Here is an 18,349-nt window from a genome sequence, read left to right on the forward strand (position 1 = left end):
TTCTTACTGTTTGGCCTGCACGGTATGCTTCTTCCATCAAAATAATCCTAATAGTGAGATTCTCATTGGAAATTTAATGCTCTACAACATACCAAAGCTGTATAACTTGATACTTTAAAGTTATTAACGATTTCAAAAAGTCATTTTTGCATGAAAAACATTTTTTTCATCAAAAAATTTCGCTCAAAATTTGCACAGATGCGGAAAATAACCCAAAAACCGTTTTTTGCTTGTGGAGCAGCGGGTCATTTTTTTTTACTCTTAATTTTGGTCGAAATTGAACAGTTGCTGATTTTATTTTAGTAAAGTTCCTCAAATTTACGTTATTTTGACGCTTTGTTCGGATTGTTAATTCAATCATAAAAGAGAAATGCTGTTTTGTTGTGCAAGTGCCAGTGGCCATGGCTGATTTCAGATTTCAAACTCAAATCAGCATTGTTTGTTTGAACAACAATATTTGTTGACAAATACTCGCTTGAAATTGTGATTTTATTGATTTTTTCATCAAAACACCTTCAGAGGGTCCACTATAGGAAATGGTCCACTAATGGATAGTATACCGTCGTCAGAGGGGACATTGGGTCTGGGGGTGAAATTGGGTCATACAAATTTTAGCATTTTTGTATGACCCAATCTCCCCCTCAGACCCAATGTCATCCCTGATGACGGTATTATAAGAACGTGTGTTGGACGAAATTATAAAAAAAATTGTCTCACAGGCACGGTTCCTAAAGAATTTTTTCATAACAAGTTTAATTACTACCCAACGAGGGGTCATTCTAATCCTGTCGATAGATAAACTTTAGGGCTGGTCAAGCTGTCAGTACAGAGTTGAGCCAGTTCCACCGATCAAGCCAACTGATTTTGACGGCAACAGACCATTGACATAACTGTGCGAATTGTGCGTACAGTTGGAGACAGCGAGTCTGGCCAGCTCTGCAAATCAATCGTCTCAATTAAGAGCAGTGTCCGTCGTTAATCTTTGGGTTTGGGACAAGCTTAGCCATTAACTGCTACTAACTTAGTAGCGTTGTAGCGTAGAACAGTTTACGATGGCGAGTCCGTCCAGTAGTGTAGCCTCGTACTGACGACGTCTGTTTTTGCGAATTTGCTTCAGTTTTTTTTTGCTTCTGCTTAGTCCAAAGTCAGCGAGAGTGAGCGAGCCATTGCCTAGCTGCGAATTTGCACGTAGGCCGCCGCCGAGCAATGTCAGTAGCAGTAGCCAACCAGCCAGTGACGGCAGTTTATACAAAGTGTACAGAGAGAAAGAGAGAGTCTATTGAAATACTAGAAATGCGCAAGAAAAGCTGCGGCCGCGAACTAGACGCGTGATAAGTAACCCGATTTAACTAAGGTGAATTAAGAGATACTATTAGACTTTTTTGTTTCATTACTATTTTACAATGTTCTTTGTCAAACTGGTCATGTCTATAGCATCATTAGCTGCATATTTTCTATTGTTTTATAAATTATGTTATGTTATGTCATGTTTTTGTTTGTTTCGTAAAACCTTAAAATAAATAATTCTTTACGTTAGTCTGTAAAGTAATAATTCTATTCGATATTTTTTAAATGTTGATACAACTTGCCGGTCGGGCTACAAAGCTCATATTTTGCAGTGACAACATTTGCGTCCGTAATCGCTCCCACACGACTCATTCTATTCCCATCTGTATTGCAGCTTCTCCGAGACTGACGATGACGTCGATAGACGTCTGTTCCCCGTAGCCATGTGCTCTATCGTTCAAATTTACAAGTTCATTAAGAAAATGTTGCTCATTTAGCTTCTAATGACCACATGAGAGTGAAACTTTTCGTTAGATTTTTGTTTCTTTTAAAAAAATAATTGAATCGTAATGCGTGCCAACGGTCCGTCAGCTGTCTCCGTCAACGTCATTCGTCATGTGTGTGTATTTTCAAACTTTTCATTGCACACTCTCAAACGACATACTTACCTCCAACATTCAAACACACATCGAAACGATTTTTCACGTTATCGTGTGATGAACTAAGCACGCGCGTTCATTGAGTTAGGAGAGCGCAAATTGACACACTCGAAAAGAGTAGCATTTCAGCACTTGCAGCAGTGTTGGTTGTTTGGCTAAACTGGTTACTACAGGAAACACACAAACCTACAGCCACATTAGTTAGTGAGCCGTACTAACTCATTTGAGTATATTTCTCACGCTGATAATCCGCTTAGCAATGTTAACGTGTTTTTATGGGTTTCCAGTGGAGGTGTTTTTGTTTTTGCTAGCTCTGATTGCTCTTACGAATAGTATATTTTTAGCTTCTTAATAGCTTCTAAAATTAAATCAAGATTTTTTTTTTGTAAATGTCCTATAAACATAAGGAACACAATAGCTTATAGGAACTTTAAAAAAAAAATCTAAAAATGTAGAGGTTTTTCTTTTCAATATGGTCCACAGTTTTTTTATGAAAATTATCAATATCCTTCAATTGGGTCCCAAAATTAAGCTTAAATTTGTGATTATATTGTTCACAACGATATAGCTTATAGCCTCAAAAATGTTGAAAGAGAAAAATCTTGACATCACCCTGAAATTACTTTGTTAAACTTAAAAATTAAAAAATCTCAAAGAATTGGCGTGTATTTTTTCAGTTCTTTCAGAAAGCCCATCCAATTTCCTACAAGTTTGACTTTGGTCACTTTTTGATACGATGCACGGCTTTGAGATACAGTAATTTTTGAATTATGAAATACAAAAATATTTGAATAACTTACGCCCTGCTCAAGTGTCATTCTCGAGTGCAACTGGATCCAAACACAAAAATGGTTTATATAAGCCTAGGATAACATGTCTACAAAGTTTCATTGAAATCGGAGAGAGTCAGGTACAAAAGTACCAGAAAACTTCCAGATTTGAGCTGGAATTGCTCCTTAGCGGCCCTTCTTGACAGAAAAGGTACCACTTGACAGCTTGTTCCAAGAGAACCATAGTTGGTCCAGCGAAAAAATGTTGTCATGTCAATAATTTTTTTTTTTGCATTTTAATGAAAAATAAAGTGATCAGAGATGGTATTTAATCGTGTCATCTATTTTCGAAATTAAAATCAATAGGGCCCTAAAGCCTTTTGTAAATTTTTATGTACAACGGTAAAAAAACACTCTTTGTTAGTTCTATGCAAAAAAAGTTGTCAAGACGAACTATTTTCGATGGAACAACTATGGTCCCCTTGGAAAGAACCGTCAAGCATTACCTTCCCTGTCAAGAAGGACCGTGAGGTTAATTTTTCAAAAATGATATAAAAATCCATTGAGCAACTTTCTACGAAATCGGTTTTTTTATTTTTGAATTTTAATTTTGGTATTTTTTGATCCGGCTGAAACTTTTTTGGTGCCTTTGGTATGCCCAAAGAAGCCATTTTGCATCATTAGTTTGTCCATATAATTTTCCAACAAATTTGGCAGCTGTCCAAACAAAAATGATATATGAAAGTTCACAAATCTATATCTTTTGAAGAAATTTTTTGATCGATTTGGTGTCTTGGGCAGTGTTGTAGGTATGGATAAGGACTACACTGAAAAAATATGATACATGGTAAAAAAAATGTGGTGATTTTTAAACTAACTTTTTGTCACTAAAAAAGAATTTTTTTATTTTTTTGCAAAAAAAGATTTTTTTTATTTTTTGATATGTGTTAGGGGACATAAAATGCCAACTTTTCAGAAATTTCCAGGTTGTGCAAAAAATCTTTGACCGAGTTATGAATTTTTGAATCAATACAGATTTAAAAATAAATCGAAATATTGGTCGCATAAATTTTGCGACTTCATTTTTTGATGTAAAATCAAATTTGTAATCAAAAAGTACTCTAGTGAAATTTTGATAAAGTGCACCGTTTTCAAGTTAAAACCATTTTTAGGTAACTTTTTTGAAAATAGTCGCAGTTTTTAATTTTTTTTAAATTAATGCACATGTTTGCCGACCTTTGAAAAAAATATTTTTGAAAAGCTGAGAAAATTCTCTATATTTTGCATTTTTGAACTTTGTTGATACGACCCTTAGTTGCTGAGATATTGCCATGCAAAGGTTTAAAAACATGAAAATGGATGTTTTCTAAGTCTCACCCAAACAACCAACATTTTCTTACGTCGATATCTCAGCAACTATGTTAAAATAAATGTTAAAATAAGATAAAAAAAAGTGAAATTTTGCGATCTTGCCGAAAACAATATTATCAAAAATTTAAAACCAAGACTAACATTTCAAAAGGGAATAATATTGAATGTTTGGCCCTATTGAAAAGTTAGTCTTGATTTAAAAAAAAATGAAAGCAATATTTTCGAAAAGATCGGTGAATTTTACGAATATGCATATTTTAACATTGTAAATCGGACCATTAGTTGCTAAGATATCGACGTTAGAAAATGACGGATTGTTTGGGTGAGACTTAGAAAACATCAATTTTCCTGTTTTTAAACTTTTGCATGGCAATATCTCAGCAACTAAGGGTCGTACCGACAAAGTTCAAAAAAGTAAAATAAAGAGAATTTTCTCAGATTTTCAAAAAAAAAATTTTCAAATGTCGGCAAACATGTGCACTAATTTAAAAAAAATGAAAAACTGCGACTATTTTCAAAAAGTCACCTAAAATGGATTTAACTTTTAAAACGGTGCACATTAACAAAATTTCACTAGAGTACTTTTTGATTCCAAATTTGATTTTGAATCGAAAAATTAAGTTGATTTTTTTTTTGACCAATATTTCGATTAAAAAAAATCTGTATTGATTCAAAAATTTATAACTTAGTCAAAGATTTTTTGCACAACCTGGAAATTTCTGAATAGTTGGCATTTTATGTCCTCTAAAACATATCAAAAAATAAAAAAAAATAAAAATAGTGTTTTTTTGCAAATCAAGTTTTAGTGACAAAAAGTTAACTTAAAAACCACAATTTTTTTACCATGTATCATATTTTTTCAGTGTAATCCTTATCCATACCCACAACTTTGCCGAAGAATTTTGAACACTCATACATCATTTTTGTATGGACAGCTGCCAAACTTGTATGGCTAATTATATGGACAAACTAATGATGCCGGTACCGTGGTGTAGGGGTAAGCGTGATTGCCTCTCACCCAGTCGGCCTGGGTTCGATCCCAGACGGTCCCGGTGGCATTTTTCGAGACGAGATTTGTCTGATCACGCCTTCCGTCGGAAGGGAAGTAAATGTTGGTCCCGGACTAACCTAAAATAAAAAAGGTAAGGTCGTTAGCTCAGTCCAGGTGTAGGAGTCGTCTCCCTGGGTCCTGCCTCGGTGGAGTCGCTGGTAGGCAGTTGGACTAACAATCCAAAGGTCGTCAGTTCGAATCCCGGGGTGGATGGAAGCTAAGGTGTAAAAAGAGGTTTGCAATTGCCTCAACAATCAAGCCTTCGAACACCTACACAGCAAAAAATCCGATGGTAAAATCGCACGCAAAAGCATGCACATTAGGATGTAACAAAAATGACTTTTTGGCGGGCATTCAGGGGTTTGTTCCGGTGGGCATACTGAGCCCAAATCCCAAATATGAGCTCGATTGGACGTAACAGGAGCTGGCGCTCCGCCCTTCAATTTTAAATGGGATTTAACCCGTAAAAAAAGATTTTTCCAAAAATGTCAATTTTTGAGGCATTTTGGCCACTGAAGCGTTTACCAAAAACATCACTGGCGTGTAGGCCAGATCCTTGCACATCTTTTCGTATATATAACTTTGAAGTTTGGAGCACCCTGGAGCTCGGTACAGACCTTCAAAGTTTGGCATTTTTTCGAAAAACCGGCCCCGGCAAAAAAGATATGCGTCGCGTCTCGCGACGCCCGAGACGCCATTTGATTTTGCTGGGACCGATTTTTCGAAAAAATGCCAAACTTTGATGGTCTGTACCGAGCTCCAGGGTGCTCCAAACTTCAATGTTATATATACTAAAAGATGTGCAAGGATCTGGCCTACACGCCAGTGATGTTTTTGGTAAACGCTTCAGTGGCCAAAATGCCTCAAAAATTGACATTTTTGGAAAAATCTTTTTTTACGGGTTAAATCCCATTTAAAATTGAAGGGCGGAGCGCCAGCTCCTGTTACGTCCAATCGAGCTCATATTTGGGATTTGGGCTCAGTATGCCCACCGGAACAAACCCCTGAATGCCCGCCAAAAAGTCATTTTTGTTACACTCTAATGCACATCACCTTCGTCAAAATAAACACTTAATATTACACACTGCATGTAATTTTTTTGCAGACACAAAAAAAAGTTGCAACCGTCGGGATTCAAACCCAGCACCAACAGTAAGGACTGGCGCCTTAGCCCACTCGGCCATCAGACCGATGTAAAGCTGTAAGGATAAACGCATATATAATCTTGACATTTCGGTCAAGTAGGTTTCCCATACTGATGGGCTACATATTTCAGGGTGTAAAATCACATAAAATTGCATAAAATAATGCAATATTTATTTTACACCCAGGCCTTTTACACGTAGTTGGATTACTACTTTTTTAGCTGTGTAGTTTCGAGTAGGAATCTCGCAATCGAGAACGCCAAGGCAATGCTGTAGAGCGAATAATTTGATTTGATTTTGAATGATGCAAAATGGCTTCTTTGGGCATACCGAAGGCACCAAAAAAGTTTCAGCCAGAAAAAAATACAAAAAAATCGGATGACCGAAATCTGACAGAATTTCTCCATTTTAAACTCTTTGTCTGCCGTTCTACGCATAATTGTCTAATGTCATTTTTTGACGATTTTGACTTTTTGACATTTTTAAGTTTAGTTTGACGAATCTTTTAAGAAAAACACATAAAATCTGGTACTTTGTTCGGAAACTCATTATAAACAACACCAAGCCTGTTTGTCCCATCGTTAAACTTCTACGCATAATTGTCCCACCAAGCATTTTCTTACACGAAATCATTAGTTTTATGAAGCATTATTTCTTGTTTGCCTGTTGTATAGCAAGATAATCACAAATAAGGGTGATAAACTGCTCACTGGGGCGTTTAGGGACACATAGGGCGAATTGTAACCCACGGGACAATTATGCGTAGAAACACAGAAATCGTTTGAAAAATTTCAATCCCTTTTTTCTCAGTTGCATTTTTTTGAACATGAGACAATTATGCGTAGAACGGCAGTTGTGGTCGTACAAAGGGTCATTGTACTTAGAAAAATAAGCTTTATCGTTTTTAACAATAATATCAGCAATTTAAGCTTAACTTTAGGACCCATTTGAACGAATGATTGCACCAAAGTGAACCAACAGATGTCGGACCCTGATGGAATATTTGGGCGAGGGGAATTTACGGAAGATATTCGCGATTCCATCGAGGTACCTCGGCCATCTGAACTAGGTATTTTGATTGCTAACAACAAAACCAAGACATGATTCAACAAGGACACATGAGAAATTGACGATGATCATGACAAAGATAAGCTAAGTAATTGCAGTATTTACTTAAACGTAGATTATGACATGCGATAGTGCGCGATGGTAATTACCACAAATTTACATACCAGCAGGACCTATTCACCTGAAGTAACATTCCACTTGAAATGCCACCGCGATCCAGTCGGGGTCCTACCGTCAAAGCAGAAAACATAACACGAAACAAGATCTGTTTACAAGCCTGAACAAGCTTTCCATCGAAGATTTGCTAGATCGGAGGCAGGCCAACCAAACTGGACGAGGTGGAGCTGGAAAATGTGTTGAAAGTGTAGCAAAAAGCTTGATAAATTTATTGGATTTAGATAAAGGCGGTCATCATTTGAATGCGGCTAATCTAGGGCCTTTCTTCGCTAAGCCGGGTATTATTGGTTAATGTTGATGGTATAAACTAGATTTGCGTGCAGCTTTTAGCCATTTCTTCAGTCGAGAAAATTATTTATCGTACTCGAAGCTTTTGAACTGAAAACCGTTCAATAAACAAGTTGTTTGTTGAATGGACCACCCGATGAGCATTTGAAATTGATCGTATATCCTATATAAATATGTTAACAATTTATTTGGTAGTTGAAACGTTATAAAAATTTTAATCATGAAATATTTAAAATAAAGTGCAAAAAGATAGAAATTAGGTATGTTTGAACTTGAAGTTTAGTTATTAAAGTGTTTTCCTTCTCTTGTTTTGTGCTTTTCTTTAATTTTCAATATTTTATCATGCTCTTAGTTCAGTGAACTGACATTAACTCTTTAAAAAAATCGAATCTTGGCGAATCCAGGTTGTAATGTTTTTCTTTGAAAATAACCATGGCTAACAAAAAAATAGTATGAATATTACGTCTGTGTCAAAAAATTTAAAATTTTCATCAAGAACTGGTGAAATTTTTGTCAGTTTTTATTGAATTAAGTAGAGAAGTTCGTCAAAAATAAATAATATTAATAAATTATTTCGAAAATGTTGACAGATGTGCTTTGGCTATAGCTTTTATAAAATTTCCAACCTTATTTTCAAAAACGGGTTTCAAAAAATGTATAAATTTAATTTTTAGCTTTCCTTTTATCAAAAAAAAATTTAAATGTTCAAGAACTCGTAAGAAAATACTGTTTCAATAAGTTAACTGTGAAAACTTCCATCATTGTCATGATTTTTCGTACAAAGATATAAATTTTGCGTCGCTTTCAATATTTTGAAAAAAATCCTTCAACATGTCGATTAGAATAGTGCCCTACACATGCTGATTCCTTTAGGTAACGATTATCCCATTCCTTGTTAAGTTATAGAAATCGTCATTAATCAATGATTGCCAACTAGGACGTTAATGACTGTTCCACAAAATTATACAATTTTTGAAGCACAATTGATTTAGATAAACAATTCTTTCAGTGGTTTCAAGAAGGCAACAACCGGCACATGCTGATTCCATTTGGTGTTAAATTGAATTTAATACAGAATATTTTATAGTGATGATCAATGTTCTTCGAAATTGATCAACGGCTTCACCTTAACGATTTTTGGTCTAAAATAATGTATTGTTTTTAAATATTTTGGAAACTTCAAAAAATCAAAATCAAACCATCCACATTAACGACCCCCGGGTCTTTTGTGGTCTCTATTGCAAGTTTCTGCTCGAACCTAGGAGTCCGAAGGCTTGAATGGGGAGAGCACCCAAACCTCTTTCTACTCCAAGGAACCTTCCACCCCAGTGTTTGAACTGACGACCTTTGGATTGCGAGTCCAACCGCCAAAATTTGGTTTATTGGACCTTTAAAAAAAACTCCAGATATGAAAGACAATAGCTGATAGGACCTTTAAAAAAACTCTAGATGTTAGAATGATTGCTTGGTAAGTTATTTTTCATGCGTTGTTTTCGGTAGAACTCCTCCACGCACCCAAGCACGTGCTACTAGTAAGCTTCTGCTGGCAGCACTTCTCACCACGTGCTCTCTCTGAACCGGCATAACTTCTCTCTCGCGCGCAATCTCCCACAATCAGTTTATTCTCTCGATTTGCACTATTCTCTTTCTCTTTACTACTCTCGCTCTCCCAACTCCAAGCACCGAGCGAAACGTCAAAATATTGTACAACAACAAAAACAACAGCTTGATTTTTAGTACCACAACAAAAATGGCGATGTACACAAATAAATTGGTGCGGTGCTCGCGATTAGGGCCGAATTTCGGGACGGTAGTGCGCGGATTCAGTGCCGATTCCAGCCGGAAGTGGTTCCTGCATCCGTCCGTCAAGTACCTGTGCCTGATTGGGGGCAGTGTGGTGGCCCTGGCGTACGCCAAGCATCGCCATCAGCCGCGGGTGTACGCGCTGCAGCTTCGCAAGGTAGGTGACATTTGGCGATGACATTTCCGGCGGAATTGGGGCCGGATTGGGGCGACCTTTATCGGGAATTGGTTGGTTGGGAGCAGGGCTATGGGATGCAAGTAAATTTGAGCTCTGATTAAGTTTAGTTTGCTTCAAATTTAATGTTTGTTACATGTAAACAAACCATTTCAGATAGTGACCATAAATGGAAATTAATGCAAAAATGCCCAAGATCCATTCAATTAGATCGGTATCAATGATGAACAGTAACGATTCAGCACTAGATCATAGTTTAAGTCATAAAAATACTCATTTCGCATTCTAAAAACTGAAAAATTCCCATACCCTTTATCGATGACATCATTCAGTGATTAGTGTGAATCAGCGCCCGTCTAGGCCCGTTTTTAGAACAATACTTTTAGAAGTTCGGCAATTAGTGTTTTATGCCAAAGAGACGCTAATTTTATCCGAAAATGTCTCGTTTTGGATAAAAGTCGCTCCAAAAATTCATATATCGATCCATGTTGAGGAATTTAATCGCTGCTCTATCGTTTAGTACGAATGCATTTGGCTTGTACTAAAAACCATATGATTGTCAAAGCTCGCCCCGTACGATGTATGTCAAGGTCATACGATGTAAACAGAGCAGTTATCTAGTTAGTAAAGGTGAATGACCCCACTACCTGTAGACGCCGGTATGCAGTGATAGCGTTGCAAAACGTAGTTTATGGAGCAATTACAACTCAAATCAGGAATTTTTCTGGTACTTTTGTACCCGACCCTCTCCGATTTCAATGAAACTTTGTAGACATGTTATCCTAAGCCTATATAAGCCATTTTTGTGTATATGGAGCCAATTGTACTCGAAAATAACATTTGAGAAGGGCGTAAGCTATTTAAATATTTTTGTATTTTGTAATTTTATAATTACTGTATCTCGAAGCCGTTGCATCGTATCAAAAAGTGGACAAAGACAAACTTGTAGGAAATTGGATTCTTTGTTCAAAATTGTTGAAGAAATAGCCTATAATGTTACAAAAAGACTCGCGAAAAATGCAGGATGGAATGTCTCTCCTAAAAGAATTCCAAAATAATTAACTAAAACTGATTTTTTGAAAAGTGGTTTAAAGTCATTTTTTTAAAATCTGATAGTGGAAATCGATTTCCCAGACAATTTTACATAAAAGTCTTCATATTGACCATTGTCCTATGTCCAATCCTTGTGAAGATACAGCGGTTTTAAAAATAAAAATGTTGAAAAAATAGTTTGATTGGTGGTTTTTGAAAATTTATATATAGCAGACTTAATTTTTCAGTCTCGTAAATATTTTTACCGGAAAGCTCGTCCAATTTCCTATAAGTTTGTCGTTGACAGCATTTCAATTGGATGCATGTGCTTTTTTTTTGTTCATTCAACTGTTGGAGGTATGGTTTGTAGTTTCAACTTGTATTTTGTTATAAACATTAACTTCAAATAATTCTTGTTACGGCCTTATTTGAAAACAATTTTTTAAAACTTTTTCTAATAAAAACAAGTTTATTTTGAAATTTCAAATTGTCGTTCACCGGAGTGACATTGATAGGATTTAAATTAATATGTTTTTAAAATTCAAAATTAAATTTTTGTTTAGCTAGTTAATAAACTTTTATCAAAATCGATATTAACTTGCGGACAGGTAGAAAAATAATTCTAAATTTACACAAAATGTATAAGAATATGTTTGAATTTCGACTGTTGAAAATTAGATTTTGCAGCATGTATATTATTTCCACATTTGGCCGCTGCATGTAATTTTCAAGTTTATGAAAGAATTCGATATTAAAATCCGTTTTGTAATCCATATTCATTTTCAGTGAGGAAACCATGACTCTTTGAGAGTGTTAAAATATTCATATTTATCAATATTTTCATTAGGGACCATCCATAAACCACGTGGACACTTTAGGAGGGGGGGGGGGGGTCTGGCGATTGTCCACGATCCATACAAAAAAGATTTTGTTTGTATGGAAAATGTCCAAGGATGGGGGGAGGGGGGGGGGGGGGTTGAAATTTCCAAAAAAGTGTCCACGTGGTTTGTGGATGGTCCCTTACTATACTTAACTAATTTTTTAAACTAAGTTATCTACCATGCTCGTATTTGTTATTTTGTAAGAAAACTTCAACCTGTCAATGTCAAAATTTTAATCTTAAAACAAGCCCTACCGTTGCAATGATTTTTGAAAAATAAAATGAAATTCATTCATTGTCATATATAAGACAAATGAAAAGAGTTCAACGATCTCCAAACAGTTCAAAATCTTCCAAATTGCAATATCCCATCATTCTGTGTATCAATTTCCGTTTGACGCGCGTCTGGAAGCCCACATTCTGCACTCCTAATCGAAATGGACCGATTCCCACCTATAAATTCGCCATCAAACAAAACGATTATGACCGGGCGGCGCTAAATTTCAAAATGCCAATGCCGAAAAATGCATAAAATATTTTGTTCCAGTTGTTGCAAGCCAAAGTGACAGCAAACTGCAGCTGCTCTTGATTGAGTTTTACGAGATTTTGTTCCTCGAAAATTGCTCATCATGAATAAAATTCGCATCATTCCATTAAGAAGTGTCACAACACCCTGTCATTGTGAAATTCTAACGTCGGGTTGATGACATTTTGGATGGCCACACTGCGAGACGGATTTGATGGTCGCTTTTCTACACTAAATTAAGCTATTCTGCATGCTTGTGGGAGATTCCAGGACTTGGTGATGCGATTTGAATTGAGTGGAATCGCCGTTTCTGGTAGTAAAATTCGTGGAATCCCAAAGTTTTAAAACCTGCTGTTTATTAGACCAAATGATGTCGCGCTTAAAGGCGCATTTTATGGCGAAACATATTAGATTTGTGTTTTACGATCAATTTTGAAATCACGCGGAACGTTTCAAAGATTGTTTGTGGAGTGTATAATGAAAAACACACCATCAAAGCCGCGTCCGTATTTTTTAAATTAAAATTTTATTCTTGTTCTGATTCTCTCGCCCCAACCACCATTCAAACCGCTACCCGGTTTCACAAATTAACAAATCAGAAAGAAAGAATTCCGAACAAGGCTTTTCCTTTCGTTTCGACATCCGTTCCATTCAAGAACTCTACAAACTTGACAACATCATCATCGGCCCCGATTGACTGGTTCTTCAGGATGCTGCTGGCGTGGCTGACTAAAAGGAGGCTGTCAAACATCTCACTTTGCTGGTGGCAGTCAGAGGTGGTGGCACTTGTACCCTTGTACTTGGTGGCAATCAGCGCGAAAACAAGCCCTGCCCTTTTGGCCGATCGACACCCTGCCGACCAACAGCAGTGGCATCGGGGCTTTCTGTCCTTGGGTTGGGATAAATTGAATGGGATACAGGGTGTCTACCGACCCGAAGTTTGCTTTCATTGAGTAAAAACAATTTCAAACGGAATTAGCATTTTTATCTCATTGTATTTACGATGTGTTTCGTAAAACAAATTAAGATCAAAATTCGTCAAATCTGATATTTGATCTAAGGGACTCTTTCCCGACAGTGTTTCTTTTCTGAAGTTCTGATCTCACAGATAAAATCTAGAGAGCCTATATGGAGAGGCGAAATGTCACTCTCAGGGTTCCAATCGAACTGTCAAATCGGGGTTCCAATCGAGCAACAAGATCATGCAAGAACAAGGTGGGAATCAATTTAAAATAATTTTGGCAAAAAACGAGACATATAACAATCACAAGTATTGTAAAACTGTCGTTGATAATAATCTGGTAGTTTTTGTTATGTTTGTGCTTGTTCGGTACAAGAAAAGTGCCAGCACCAAAGAAAAACTACAAGTTTTTCAACCTTATATTTGAATGACTTTGGGTGTTTGAAATTTCTCCCAGAACATTTCATTTCCCTATGTAGGTCCCTAATAAAATCACTTTAAGATTTTATATTCAGACCTAACTTTTCAAATGGTATAATTTTTGGTTTTGAGGAATTTAAATTACAAAAAAATATTGATCAGATTATTTTTTTTTATTGAAAATCAAACCATTGCATTTGAATATTTGACACTCAGAAAACCAACTTTTTTTCTTTTGTTTTTCCTTCAATATTGATCTAATCATTAACGTTTTGAAAGATTTTTTTTTGAAATTTTCAAATCATTACAAAAAATGGGTCATTCTCCGCCAACTAACACAGAGCAGTTGCCCCGATACGATTATCGATTTCAATGAAACATTGCTCTTAGAGGTAATTTTGGTCCTTGATCACAAATCCGCGGTCCATTTATTGATATCACGTTACGGTGGAGTGGTACGGCCCCTTTCATTTTTCTGGATTTTTACTACACGTGTTTCAGTGAATAGCTCGAAAACGTGAAAATATAGACACTTGGTGTCAAAGAGGCTATTGTGTTAAATTTGATGGAGTATTAAAAATTCCAAAAAAATGTATTTTCATCAAAAAAAGTTTTAATTAGTTTTACAATCATTGCCATTTCTACACAGAAAAAAATAATGTAAATTTGGAAGCTGTAATTTTGGAAGGTTGAATATTACCTGTTTTATGATGTAATTTTACCTCAATTTGGACTGAAAAAGTGACATTACGCCAGAAAAGTGGTAAAATTACACATTTCCAGAGGAAAAATTAACCCTTTTTTCTGACATAAAAGATGTACCCCTTCCCAGATGTAATATTGCCATGATTTTTTTTTCTGTGTAATTACTTAGGTTTCAAAAATCTAGACGCATGTCATTCTATGGGAAATTTAATGTACTTATTATTATATACGACATTATTATAAAACAGACAAAAACCAAAATTTTGATATTTACTTTTCACGATTTATCAAAATTTTACAATTTTATTTTTAGTTAAAATGAAAAAAGGCATGCTTTGAAAAAAATCAAAAGAGTTTTCAACAATAATTCCTAATATCATTAAAATTTGAAAAAAAATTGGCTAGGCACTCAGATTCGTAACCCAAATGCCATGAGTTCGAATTCCGTTTTAGGACCCATGCCAGAAAAATGGTGCGTTAGGGGAAATATACCCATTTTCATCACACTTACCTTTTCGACCTATTCTCATCACTTTTGCAATTTTTCGCTAATCAAACATCATTTTCAGATACATCAACAATTGAGGGTTATTTGCTCACTTTTATTTGAGCTAATTATTACATTGGAATATTCAAAAACACTTTATGGAAGCTGTCATTCATGAATTAATACGGAAAGCCTTTATGTTTCTGTCTTATAGTTTTCTTATGTAGTGAGCTTTTAACGTTTTGTAACTCATTTCCAAAACCATTTTATAAAAATTAAAAAAAACGTGTGAAATTGTTTCAAAACATGAAATTTTCAACAAAATATTTGTTTCATTTAATCGGGATCAAAGTATGGAATAATCATGAGTTTTAAATTAACAAAAACATTAAAAATTTACAGAAAATGCTTAACTTAAACCGTAATTTAAAAAAATATAAATAATGGGCCATTTAACAACAAGGAAATGACCCTTAGGCTCTCATTTGGCCGGCGGGCTATATTTTGATCACCCTGCCCTAAAACTTAGAAAAAAAGTTTAAAAATTTAAATTACAGGCCACGGTTTCAACACTTCAATGATTTTTTTCCATTGAAATTTCGATGCTTACAAAAAAATGTTTTTTGCCCCCTGATTTTTCGGACCAATTTTGAAGCCCCCCCCCCCCCACCCCTTCAAAATTGGTCCAAAAAATCAGGGGGGGTTGCATAACTTTGAAAAACATTTGCAACGGCCTAAGTTGACTTCTCTTTAAGGTTCTTTTTTTCTTTTTTGATGGCAATAATCATTTTGTGTTTCCCTTCGGCATCAACATCAGGGCCGTATCTAAGGGGGGTGTTATGGGTGTTCAACACCCCCCATGGAAAAAATGGCTTAGACCCATAACGCCCCGACAAAGACACGGCCCGAAGGGCCGCCATTTTTTATGATTATCAAAGTTAGACACCCAGGGAAAAAATCACTCTCACTAGATACGCCTTAATAAAATTAAAAACATTGATCGTTGACGCCTAAAGAAAAACTTAACCCTCCTAAATACGTCCTCATATTTTTATTTTTTTTTGAAAAGATGTGATCGTTGATGCCCAGAGAAAAACTCAATTCTCACTAGATATAAACGAAGTTGACTTTATAGCTGTCGGCCACCATTGCTAGTACCAACCACTAGTGTCTTCCTTTTTATCTACAAGGACTTCGCCGCCCTGGGCTCCTAAGTGTATGAAAGTATGGCACGGAGCGACGGCGCCGAATACCCATATTTACACAAAGAATTTTAGAGCGCCCGCCGCGGGATTCAAACCGTCGACCTCTGGATTGTGAGTCCAGTGCGCGGTCCGATTGATCCACACGAGCGGGACAAGATCACTAGATATGCCCTCACAAAAAATATTTAAAATAAACATTGATCGTCGACGACAAGAGAATAACTTATTTCTCACTAAATACGCCTTTCTAAAAAAAAACATTTAAAAAATCGTTGAAGCCAAGATATTTACTTAACGCTCACTAAATACGCCCTCCTAAACATTTTTTTTTATCGATGACGCCAAGAATAAAACTAAACTTTAACTAAATACTAAAAATAAAACTTTGATCGTTAACACCCAGAGAAAAACTCAATCCTCACTAGATACGCCTTAACAAAAAAATAATTTCATCGTTGACGCCAGGAGAAAAACTTAACCCTCACTAAATACGCCCTTATAAAATATTAAAAAAGGGTCCTTGATGGCCACAGAAAAACTCAATACGATGCCCCAAAGTTTTACGATTTTTGACAGTTGTCAAAAAAAAACTTTGGAAATATTCGACTGCTATTTCTCAAAGAAATTTGACGCTGATTCAATTCAGCGTCATCAATTGTATTTAAATTTAACATTGCTGCATTTTGAGCAATTAAAAAAATTGGATGCAGGGATAGATGTAGGTAAATTTTGCTACAGCAAGCATATAAATTTGAAATCTAAAGAGATTTCAACTTGCCTAACAAGTAAACAGATGATTTTTAAGTGAAAAATCTAGAAAACACGATGATTACGTTTAATTTAAAATAAAACCGCAAGTATTTTAAGAAAATTGCATCTTAAATTTTCAATTGCGCAAAATGCATGAGAGTTTGATTCGAATAAAAAATTGATGACGCACAAAAAATTCAGCGTTTCTTTCAAAAAAAGTAGTCGAGTTTTGCTATATCATTTTTTTGTTTTTTTTTTTTAACATACTGTGATTTAGTTTTAAGCTTTTCGCTTTCTATCCTTTTCCTTTGCAAATCTAGAAGGTTTTTTTATTTTTTCCTTCTCTTGCCAAATCCATTGTTAGAATATCCAATTACATCAAAATGAATCATAGTTGAAAGGAACTCCAAAACTCTATTAGGTTATAAGAAATACGGAATTGTAAATTGATTATTTACTAATAAAATAAATTGAATTGAATTGAATTTTTTTGTTTCCAAAATATGACAATTCGGAAACCAAGTAACAGGAGCTGGCCTCCGCCCTTCAATTTCAAATGGGATTTAACCCGTAAAAATACATGTTTTCAAAAATGTCTATTTCTGAGGCACTTTGGCCACTGAAGCGTTTATTTTCAATATCACTGGCGTGTAGGCCAGATCCGCATGTTTTGGTATATATAACATTGAAGTTTTGAGCATCCTAGAGCTCGGTACAGGCCTTCAAAGTTTGGAATTTTTCGAAAAATTGGCCCCAGCAAATCTAAATGGCGTCTCGGGCGTCGCGATGTGCCGATTTTTCGAAAAAATGCCAATCTTAGCACAACAAAAATAGATGCAAGAATAACAATACTTCCATGAACTTATTGATGTTTCGATATTTTTTTAGAATTACTGTTACAATGTAAAAGCAAATTTCACGCTTTTAAAAAAAAATCGAAACTGTGTTTTTTTATTTGATTGGTATGCATTTATTGACTATATACGCCCTTCCTATCACACACATACACCCCTAACGCCTTATGGGGGAAAACACCCCCCATTGAAGAATCCTGGATACGGCCCTGATCAACATCTTATTATTTCATTTCATTTATTTCGTTGTTTAAGCATTACTTGACCTTCGAAATATTGTACTATAATTTTATAAGAATTTAACATCTAAAAATCTAACCTGGTTAGGACCGAGTCGGCTTTCGTAATTACATTTTACTTAAAGCTAAGAGTAATTATAGGAATTTGTGTGTTAATATTTTTGTGGGGGGGGAGCCGAAGAATCTAGCATTTGTTAAAAAGTGACGGTTCTCCAATTTTAAACATTTAGTTCTTCTTGGAAATGTTTAATACTCCTGCTCTTTTACAGTTGACCTTAGTAAAATAACAGCTCTCAAATGTTCAAAATTCCGACACTGGAAAAAAAATTGTACAAAACTTAGTATCAGGTTAAGGAAGGACGTTGAAATGATCATTTCAGATCCAAAATATACGAGACAAGTTAGCACCTTGATTTGGAACTGTACCAAATTTTATTTTTACCCAATTGATTTGCCACCCTGTACCAGCAAGAGTGAGGAATCTCACAATATCTCT

At 35.5% G+C, this 18,349-nt stretch overlaps 1 protein-coding gene across 5 annotated transcripts in view; it reads left to right on the forward strand.

Moving 5' to 3' along the window:
- Window positions 1-1,216: 1,216 nt before the first annotated feature.
- The window catches only part of LOC120413922 (calcium uptake protein 2, mitochondrial), a 127,198-nt gene continuing 110,065 nt past the window's right edge, over window positions 1,217-18,349 (forward strand). For 2 of the 5 annotated variants that reach the window (XM_039574901.2, XM_039574902.2), the window contains exons 1-2: window positions 1,217-1,354; window positions 9,497-9,776. In XM_039574901.2, the coding sequence (XP_039430835.1) occupies window positions 9,567-9,776 (210 nt within the window). In that variant the 5' untranslated portion in view covers window positions 1,217-1,354; window positions 9,497-9,566. The remainder of the gene's footprint in view (window positions 1,355-9,496; window positions 9,777-18,349) is intronic. The other 3 variants (XM_039574904.2, XM_039574905.2, XM_039574903.2) reach the window with 3 other exon arrangements.

The sequence above is a fragment of the Culex pipiens genome, chromosome 3, assembly GCF_016801865.2.
Source record: "Culex pipiens pallens isolate TS chromosome 3, TS_CPP_V2, whole genome shotgun sequence".
In the NCBI taxonomy this organism is placed as follows: domain Eukaryota; kingdom Metazoa; phylum Arthropoda; class Insecta; order Diptera; family Culicidae; genus Culex; species Culex pipiens.